We start from the raw sequence: 11,048 nt of genomic DNA, 5'->3' as shown, positions 1-11,048 counted from the left end.
GAGGGACCCAACCATTACATTTTATCTTTACAACAACCACATTTTGACTGAATTAAGTGATTGGCTAAAGATCAACCAGTGGCCTACATGGGGGACTTGATGGTGAATGCTGAGTACCCTAATAGCCAGCAGCAGAGCAAGCCAATCGGGGGCCTGGGGTGGCGCATGTGCCCTGCACCCAGGGATGGAGCCAGATGGGGCAGGATGCTCCGCAGGGCCTCTGAGGAGTCTGCCTGCCTTCTCGCACTCAGCTGCCCTACAGCTGGGGGGGGGGGAGGCAGCAGGCAGACCATTTGGGGCAGCGCAGAGCCTGCGGGCGCCCAGTCCACCGCATCACTCCCAGGAGAGACGTGCGACTCAGGCACGCTGCAGGCCTTGCGGTGAGTACCACCCATCATTTTGTCACCCTCCTCAGTGGTGACATCTGGGGCAGCCCGTCCCCACCGCACCCCTCTTCCTCCTGCCCACTAATAGCTCAGGTGTTCTGTGCCATCTCTGTGATGGTTCTTGATTAGGTACTGCTGCAAATCTTAGCTCACTACACTGTTCTTCTTTTACTTTAGCTTGCTGTCTATTAAATGTCTTTGGCATATACCAGTTAGAAGCTTTATAGCAGATCTCGGCGCATTTGTGCATGCCTCATTAAATGTAGTGACCTCTAACTGCACTGTGAGTCCACCGAGGATAGTTCCTGGAGATCTGAAGACTCTGCTTGTTTCACTGTTTTCCCTTTCTTTAAAACAAAAAGAAGAGAGGGGGGAAAAGAGAGAGAGAGAGATGTAGTACTTTACATTGGCACTCTCAATACAATTTCCAAATGTGATGCCAAAATTGGAAGCAAATAAATTACAACATTTGACTTAATTTTTAATTAACTGAAAGTCATCACTGCAAATTGTGTCTTCCATTACAAGCCAGAATTCTCAACTGCCAGACCTGAAATAATTAAGCAATATATTATAATTAAGAAATGTAATTTTAATTTAATTATGATATATCATACAACTGTTTCTGATTTAGTTGACATTCATTGAGAAACTGCTATAATATCCAATAACACTCCAATATGCAGCTGACTTTTCATGTTTTGTTTCAGAGTATCTGGCAGTCTCCAGAACCCATAGAGGTGTTGTTTCTCTGTTTGGAAACAGCCAGCTTGCAGTGAAAATATTTGCCACCTAGGTTGCAACCCCCATGCACACTCGCTTTAGGAGAAAATCCCATTGAAATTGTGATAACTTCCTTCCAAATAAACATTTGTATTCATTCATTCATTCATTAAATTTGCATACCACCCTTTATCCAAAGATCACAGGGCAGTTCACAACGTAAAAATACAATGCAATGAAGGTGTGAGGGGAGCTTCCCTCGAGAAAGCATTTCACAAATGGGAAACCATTGCGGAAAGGGCCTGTTCTTGTGTTTCCATCCTCTGGGCCTCTTGTGGAGGAAGCACACAAAGAAGGGCCTCAAGTGGGTTCAGGTCGCAGGGTCTAAGTTGGTTCATATGGGAAGAGGCGGTCCTTGAGGTATTGCAGTCCTGAGCCATTTAAGCCCATTACCAAGGCATGACAATGGCCCAGCACATCCACTGCCACACCTGCAGATGTAAAGGAGAAGTATAGCTGTGTGCCACCAGCATATTGCTGATATCATACTCCAAAACTCTGGATGACCCCACTCAGGATTTTCATGTAGATGTTAAATAGCATGGAGGTTGTAATCGCAACCTGGGGAACCGCACATTGAATTCCCATTAGCCAACATGGTCAAAGATGATGGGAGTTGCTGTAGTTCAGCAACATCTGGAGGCCCACAGGATCCCACCCCCGACCTTGTAGGATGCTATTGAACTGTGATGCTTTTGTAGTATTTGGTTCATTCACTTGCACACACAAAACATAAGCAGAGGCAAACAGCATGCACAGACCTAAAGGTAAAGGGACCCCTGATCATTAGGTCCAATCGTGGCCGACTCTGGGGTTGCGGCGCTCATCTCACTTTATTGGCTGAGGGAGCCGGCGTACAGCTTCCGGGTCATGTGGCCAGCATGACTAAGCCGCTTCTGGCGAACCAGAGCAGCGCACGGAAATGCCGTTTACCTTCCCGCCGGAGCGGTACCTATTTATCTACTTGCACTTTGACGTCCTTTCGAACTGCTAGGTTGGCAGGAGCAGGGACCGAGCAACTGGAGCTCACCCCGTCACGGGGATTTGAACTGCCAACCTTCTAATCAGCAAGTCCTAGGCTGTGTGGTTTTACCCACAGTGCCCCGCTCATCCCTTACTGCACAGACCTACCAGGCAGCAATTCTGCCTCTGTGTCTTCCTGCCTCTGCTCCAAAAGCTGCTGCTTTAGTCTCTTCACACATGTACACCTTCTGTCTCTCTTTTGCTTGGGAGTATCAGATGTGCCCCTGTCTCCAAACTCTGGTGGCTTTCCAATCCCAAACATTCCAAAGAGATCTCTGTATCAATAAAATAACTTTAAACGATTAGCTCCCATAAGGAGACATTGGTTGCATATTCCCCATACATTTAAAGCATGTAAAGCAGCCCACCCCCACCCCTCAAGAGTCTAGGGAACAGGAGAAATTGTAGCTCTGTGGGCGTCAAACTACAGTTCTCAGGATTCTTTGGAAGAAACCATGTGTTTCAAGTGTATGGTTTGTACATTGGCGTTGGCATTCCTGGGCAGTTAGAAGGGGAAGAGGGAATGGGAAATACCATTAAGGAAAGTGTCTTCTACTATATAACTGTTGGATTCTATCCAAATTTTTTAACCTTCTCTATTCCCTGCCTCCTGGAAAACGTTAATCAAGATGGTACATATAGCACAGTGATTTGATGTGGTGGGTAAGATACCAACGCACAAATAAATGGCTTGGATCCTGTTTCGGTCACTCATTTGCTACATAAGCCTTTCAACCCTCACCCCACCCCCAGTGCAAATGTTGAGCCAATTATCTCCCTTTTTGGAATTACTGATATTACACTTTGAGATGCAAGCATATGCATAGTCATGACTGTTGGAAGAATAAAGAGTTATAATTTGATTCAGTTACCCATTTGAACACTTCCAATGGCATCCAAGGGAATGCATGGGTACGTTAGATGACATAGAATTTGCTTGTAACTTGTATATTTATTTATTTTTTTATCTATCTGGTGTTTCTTGAATCTCTTGGTTTGATGTGTCTTTCATTTTATTCATTTGGGAGGAAGGTATTGGGTTGGTTTTCTTTTTTTCTTGTTTTAGATAATTTCCCAGTGGGATGCTACAGGCTTAGTTCTTTCTGGAAGAGTGCAAACAATAGTATACACAGAGCAATAATGAGTGATTGTTATCGCTCCAATCCCTTTTCTCTCTGGTTTTCTGAAATTAAAAAAGAGAATTATTATTCAAATGACTCCTATTTAGGACATGGCATATCATCAGAACAGCCTGTTCAGAACTAAAGCAAACATTTGAGCCAACCCTCAGGCGCTATTCGGATTGTTCTAATCAAAGCTCCACGAAAGTGCTTTGCTTTATGCTATAGCTCAAGTGAAGGGATCACAAAATGCCCATGAAAAAAGCATTAAGTTGAAAGTATGTTAATGTAGGAGTATATTTATTTAAACACTGTGGGTGTTCCAGTCTGGAACTACCTACTGATGCAGTGGTTTCATCAATATACCAAAGAGAAAAGTAAATAATTCAACAGAACATTGTCTGAGGCAAATGTCAGTAGAAGGAAAATTGCTTTCAATAAATATGGCTCAAGAGTAAAACACAGCTGATTTTCCAAATAATGTACAGTTTTGCTTATGCAAGGTGCACCAGTGGTTGCAGAGTTTGGGAAAGCTTGAAGGTGTTTTAATTATACTGTTGTAATTACTTCCCATTTTAGCAACTAGCAGTGCTCTGAAACTTTCCGTACCAAGACACAGATACAAATAATTATGCAAATGCAGTCAAGTGTTTGTATATATGAAACTGCTGTCAGTTAGTTTACTTATACTTTCAAAAAGAAAGGGCAGAATCCAAAGTTTAAACAACAGATGCCTAGCCATATTGAGAGATCCAACAGAAATAACTGTTCGTGGCTCAGAAGCATTGAAAAGGAGTCGAGACATAAGAAAAAGCATCAGCTATTACCTTCTGGAAAAGTCTCTTTCCCTGTGGCCTAATAAATATTGTATGAACCAACATGAAGCAATATGGTAATGATGTGATATTTATCCAGTGAGCAGGTGCACCAATTGCAGTTACTGCTCTCTAGTTTGTTGTTGAGCAACAACATCATTTTAACCTTTTTGAACATTCCCCTCCCTTCCTCTGTTTTGTTTTCAATCTTAGTTTCCCTGGGGACTGAAATGGCAAAAGAAAGTCAACACCAGGCCCTAGCGGCGCTACCAGGCACCACTGTTGCTGCTGCGCTAGCAAGCAATGTCACAGAACCTGCGGCTCCCGGAGGGAAGGGGGGGCCAAAAGAAGATGCATTCTCGAAGTTGAAGGAAAAATTTATGAATGAACTGAACAAAATACCATGTAAGTAAAACCATAGCTGGGTAGAAAATGTCATCATAATTGCTACTGTTGACGCTCACAAACTGCTCAAGAAATACACGTAATGGTCCTTCATTAAATCAGAGTGAAGCTCTGCTATTTTTAAAGCATTATTTTAAAGCATTATTTTAAAGCATTATTAAAGAATTCTATTTATTAATTAGTTTTCTTCTACTGCAAAAAAGGCATATGCATGCTTTGTTTTCTTCAAAGATCTATATTTGCCTTGTGTTTAAGACTCTCGAGATAAATTGCAGGAAGTGGCACTGATAGTATGGATGGGATCAAATTCTGCTTGTTCGTTAATCCAACAGACTATGGCTATGTATACACTGTGCTTTTAAGTCTTCCCCTCAAAGAATTATGGGCACTATAGTTTCATACTGGTTGGTGGGAACTGGAAACTCTGTGACAGGTAAAACCACAGTGCCCAGAATTATTTGAGGGAAATGATACAGTGCATTTTGAATATGCATTAAAGCACGTACACAGCCTAAAGCTGCAATCCTAGGCATGCTTGCTAGGAAGTAAGTCCCATGAATAGGATTGCAACAAGAAGTAAAAAAAACAAAGTAGAAGGAAGGAACAAATTTAGAAACTGGTGCAGACATAACACATAGGCATGGAACCAGGCGCTCATCATGATCACGTGACATCACATGGTTCCAGTCACATGTCTTGGTAAGTTAATGGTGTACAGACTACTCCCACCTCATTCTTCTGTACTAGTGAGCAGGTGGAACGAGCCAAAATCCTTGAATTAGTGTTACGTCTGAATTGGGAATTAAGTTTTATTTTGCTCCAAGCAAATCTGTAGCTCAGGCTTTTCTTGGCTTCCTGATCTTGACTTGTCTGAATGAAGCAAACGTCAGACTCCTATTTCAGTCTAACAACAAGCCAACAATAGCTGATGGATACTCCTGCTCTTCTAACACAAAGGAGAAAAGCAGGGGCAATCTGCTCATCCGCAGCAAGGCATTAACCATGGATACATGTGGTCAACACAGCCAGTTAGTGCTCACCAGCAATAGAGTGGTATGAGAATGGCTCCTTAGCCAGCCATGGGGTGGGTAGCTGTTCCGGCCTGTCATGGCAGGCTCCTATCCCCAGGCAGCAACACTGGGATTTTAGGAATCCCTTGGCTTTAGGAATCCCTTGGCTGGCTGCTTGGATTGGCAGGCTTTCCTGCCATCCGTCTATTTGAATTCTGGCCAGTTGAGCAGGCTTCACTCTGGTCCACCCCCAACCTATAAAGGCTGGCTATGCCTGACTGTAGGGACTACAGTCCACAATTTAGTGTTTATATTTGCAAGGGATTGGTGTTTGTAATATGTTCTTTCTCACCTTCAGGGTTAGGGATGCAGCAGGCTAATAATGAATGAATAGAAAAAGTGTTGGTGACTCAAAGCCACACTATTTCCATCACTATTTAGACTCTCCTGCAACAGTCAAGCTTGCCTGTTTTTACGAAGAAGTAAAAAAGTGGGAAAGAAATATTAAACTAAACTAGAAAAAGGTTCTTTTTCTAACCTGAGGCCAAGTAAAGGTTTCATAAAGTAGTGACGAAATGGAAGTGACTTCAGAACTTGAAGGGATCTGAAAATTTCAGGGAAAATATCCTTTAGTAGCCTTGATTGATTGGTTTTCTTCAAGTCACCTGTGTGTTAATAACTCAGCTGCCACATTATTATTCTAAAGGAAATGGAAAGAAAGCTTCTTATGGATCACCACACTTCAGGTATTATCTGCAACCAAATCCAGTAACAAGTCAAATACCTGTCGTTAATTCTGGCAGGTTCAAAAGGATGTTAGAATACTATATCTGATATTAGATGCTGAAGAATTGAGCCCCCCCCCCCACATTTCACAGTTTTTGAGCCGCCCACAGTTTTTCAGTGAATAAAAATCAAAAGCAGGTATGATGTTTATAGGCTGAAATATGCCTTACCCTCTTTGAAGCAAAAAAAAAGGGATTTTAAAGGCCACAGTCTGTATCTCATTGCTAGCAAATTTATATAGTATGGATTATAGTTTGGACCCTCCTCCCCCCCAAAAAGGAAGTCATTAATTGCAATAAATTAGCACAACAGAAAATTTAACCATGTAGGTTCAGACTATAGCCACTTATTTGCCCATAATGGTATTACATTTTTCTCTCCAGTTTTGTAAGTGGAGTGTTCAGGCACTTGTTGCTGACAGTTTAAATGTTCAGGGTGGCTTGTCATGTTTCTCTTTATACTGTGGATAAAATAACCTGCAAAATTAAAGCATGGGGATGCTATAAAGCAGGCTTCCTAAACCTTGGCCAGTCAGATGTTTTTTTGGCCTACAACTCCCATGATCCCTAGCTAGTAGGACCAATGGTCAGGGGTGATGGGAATTGTAGTCTCAAAAACATCTGGAGGGCTGAGTTTGAGGAAGTCTGCTATAAAGCTACTGAAGAAGAATGGTGCAGAGTTGTTGTTTTTAGTTATGCAAATACATGCACTCTGGTTGTGAGTTTCTGATTAGTGTCTAACTGTGACCATGCAAGTTTCCTCAACTTTGATTGGCCACAAAAAAATAGTTGTACTCCAATACTTCCCCCCCCCCCTGCCACACAGGACATTTTCAAGCAGTTTTGCAGCAACAAGTGCCATTACTTGGCTTTTCTTAAATAGGAAGGCCCTATAATTAATGTTTTCTATCTAAATCAAAAAGGAAGATGCTCCAATAGCACATAAAATATAACTATATTATAGTTGGGATGGACAAATCCTTAAGTCTGGAATGTATAAAGAGTTACTAACGAGGAATAGTATGGAGAAGAGATCAGGGGATAGGTAAAAATAAGGTAAAGGTAAAGGACCCTGGACGGTTAAGTCCAGTCAAAGGTGACTATGGGGTTGCAGCGCTCATCTCGCTTTACTGGCTGAGGGAGCCGGCGTTTGTCCACAGACAGCTTTCCGGATCATGTGGCCAGAACACTGTGACGGAAACCAGAGCTCCAATAGTACATAAAATATAACTATACCATATTGGGAGGACAACATCCTTAAGTCTGGAACATAGAGTTACTAATGAGGAATAGGATGGAGAAGTGAGCAGGGGATAAGGAGATATAAAAGTTAAAGGTCCAAAAAGGTCTTTGGTTTTTCTTTTAAACAGTGGTGATATCCAATTGGTGCCTTTGCACTCATGGAACAGCTTTTGTTGCAGCAGACCCTTCCACTGATGGAAGTGGAGGAGAGGCATTTTTTGCCCAAAACACTATCCGACTACCAATATTTACAAAAGATAAAATTGCCAGTCTTAGCTGCTTTTGTATATAGAATAGAAAAGAGTGTCATTGTGTCTTTGCAACAGGCAATTATTATTATCAGATGTGAAGGAAATAAGCAGCTATCCTATCTTTAAAAGACATCTGAAGGCAGCCCTGTTTAGGGAAGTTTTTAATATTTAATGCTGTACTGTTTATAACATTTGATTGGGAGTCACCCAGAGTGGCTGGGAAAACTCAGTCAGATGGGCGGGGTATAAATAATAATAATAATAATAATAATAATAATAATAATAATAATAATAATAATAATAATAATAGTAATAATAATAATAAATTATTATTATTATTATTATTATTATTATTATTATTATTATTATTATTATTATTATTATTTAATTTATCTGCCCTTCACTCAGGGCAGGTTACAACATTAAAACAGCCCTGAGAAAGATTGTTTCTAAAAAGGAGGGAAGTAATGGAGAGTCCTTAACCATTAGCCAAACTGCTCACTTTTGAAAAGTCTTGGGAACATTCTAGCTGACACTAAAAACTAGACAAGAATGACACCTAATTCTACTGCTATCATCTACGAGGCCCTACCTTGGGCAGCCAGAGATCTAAGCACTGCAATAGATGGCACCTGAAACTAGAAGAATAAGATGATGAATAGGAAAATGAAGTCATTTCTATATCACATTGCAATTGGCAACACTGTACATACTTTATCTCACTAATTATTATCTACCTGTTTTGAAGCATTTCTGAGGTAGTAATATGCTTATTAAAATTGAATGCCTATCCTGGCAAATAGGTGGTGAATGCCTACTTTTGTTACAGGATTTTAATAAGGGTCTCCTGAGACCCTCAAGACCTCCTCTAGCACCTCACTGTGATTATTGCTGGAAAACTATTAAAGTGACTGTGCCGATGTTTTGCTGCATTATGAACATGTCAAGTTATGCCAGTTCCTATTAAATTGTGCAGAGAATTAAATTTGCAGCTGGAAAACTGTGACAATGTACTTCATTGGTTTATTTTTGAGGCTGAAGTTGGGATTTTGAACTTTAAAATATTGGTATTTTATATTAGAACTAGGCAGTAAAGCTCTGATCCTGCAATTGCTGGGTTTGTGTAATTCACATTGTTGCATGTTCAGACCCAGAAACCTTCTCCCTAAATAAATTCACACTTGACTCAAATTGTTGGTTTGGTTTTTGGCAGAATTTAGGCCACAACTTTATTGATTACAGAAAGTGACTGGTTGCATAGGCTCTGGTTCAACTAGCTCCCTGCCATGCAGGTAGCGCTGACCCAGGGCACCAGCATAGGTCAGCCAAAAGTGAACACCTGGATAAGTGGAAAGCCGGGAACGGGCTAACTCCACCATCCAAATGTCCCCCTGGACTTAGGCACGGGCACAACTGCCTCTCAGGGGTTGACCAAACCATCGAGTCCCTGGATTCCTTTAATGGAATACCCTTCACATAGGGATAGCGAGAGCGTTCTCCCATCCCTATCACCTGAACCAGAGCCTATCCTCAACCTTACAAGTTGTGACAATTTGCTACACAGCAGGCAAAACCCAAATGGCAACAGCCAATCAGCCAAGTGGGGAAAACTCCTGCCGTGCCCCTGTCCCAACAACAGACGACACACGATGGCATAGCGAGGTCAAGCGCAACAAGCCCTAAAGGTAGAGAGAGGTGGGTAGGTGTTCCGAATGCACGTGCCAAAAGAGGAAGCTCTGGGTCAGGTGCATGGGCATAAATAGGTCTCTCCAACCATTTGGACTGCGTCCCATTGGCCAGATTGTACCCAACTTTGAGGGACATACCAATTGGGTGTGGTGGCTTAATAATTATGCCCACCCACAATACAGTGTGTCGGTTGTCCAGGTCTCACTGCAATACATGCCCTCTTTAAGGGAGAACCCAATTTATCTACACATGTCTTGAAGGCACAGAGCTCCAATGGATGCTGAATATGTGATTTATGTAAAAGAACTTATTCTTTCCTTCTGTGAATCTCATTCAGTTAAGAGCTTTTAGAAAAACTCATGTACATAATGCATTATGGAGCATTTCTTTTTAAGTATTTTGAAAGAAAAAATGTGCTTGTTCTATAGTTACAGTGTGCAATAAATTGAACAGGAGTTATTTATGGGCTATTCATATGCAGTGATATCCAGTAATTGGCCTAATACATTCAGTTTGAAAGCGTGGCAGAAGTACCCTACCTTTTAACAAAAAAGTTATTTGTAAGGGTATTCTGTGTTCTGTATTCTCTCATGTGAAAGTACAATGCCTAGCATACTAAATAAATGTTAAATACTAGTAGTGTTATCTTAGACAGGGGCAGCAGCCTAGCAAACCTTTACCAAAACTTAATTGGTCTCAGTGTCTTCTAAAGTGTACTACAGAGATATTTAATAAATGATAATGATAATAATAATAATAATAATAATAATAATAATAATAATAATAATAATAATACATACATACATACATACAATTCTTCTACTGAGAGGACCCACAAGAGTGTGGGACCCACATAACTAATCAAATTGCAAATAAAACACATTTCTAATAGCAATTAACATAGTACATAATGCACCTATAGTAAACCCCACTGAACTCAAGAGAACTTACTTATGGTAACCATGTATAGAATATAATAACAGTCTACTGGATCAGGCAAAAGGCCCATGGCATCTTATTCTCACAGTGGCCAACCCAGTGCCTATGGGGTTGCACTGTAATGCTTACATTAAAATAGAAACCTTACTGCAGCAAGGGTAAAATATGTCACACATTAAGGCTGGCAACAAGCCCATTTAAATAAAGGTATGTTCAATTTATTGTTAAGGAGACACAAAGCTGGCTAATTTAAACTGGGAGAAAGCTCTGGAATCATTACCACAAAAAAGGACCTGCCTTTTGTGCTCACTGGTCAAATCTCCTGAGAAGGCATCAAGAGCATGGTGAAATTGAACTTAATTCCCACGTAGGTCTAATGTGCATGGGGAATTCAAAGACTGGAATCATCAACTGAGTCCAGAAGTTAATAGTAAGCCAACTGGTTTGACATAACATCCTTGACAATTGACTTTGCTGGCTGGGGCTGATGGTAACTGGAGTTCAACTACACCTGGATGTTTGCTACCCCAAGTTTTCTATAAAAAGAGGTGCCGGAACTCACCGTGAATGCCTCCCTTGTTCTCTTATAATGGCAATGA

The 11,048-nt window shown here is 41.1% G+C and overlaps 1 protein-coding gene across 4 annotated transcripts in view; it reads left to right on the top strand.

Moving 5' to 3' along the window:
• The window catches only part of SYT1 (synaptotagmin 1), a 359,848-nt gene that overhangs the window by 232,397 nt on the left and 116,403 nt on the right, over positions 1-11,048 (top strand). For all 4 annotated transcript variants that reach the window (XM_081211253.1, XM_081211250.1, XM_081211252.1 and 1 more), the window contains exon 3: positions 4,342-4,533. In XM_081211253.1, the coding sequence (XP_081067379.1) occupies positions 4,359-4,533 (175 nt within the window). In that variant the 5' untranslated portion in view covers positions 4,342-4,358. The remainder of the gene's footprint in view (positions 1-4,341; positions 4,534-11,048) is intronic.

This window comes from Podarcis bocagei (assembly GCF_964188305.1).
Source record: "Podarcis bocagei genome assembly, chromosome: 10".
Taxonomy (NCBI): domain Eukaryota; kingdom Metazoa; phylum Chordata; class Lepidosauria; order Squamata; family Lacertidae; genus Podarcis; species Podarcis bocagei.
This window is presented reverse-complemented; position numbering and strand designations above follow the sequence as displayed.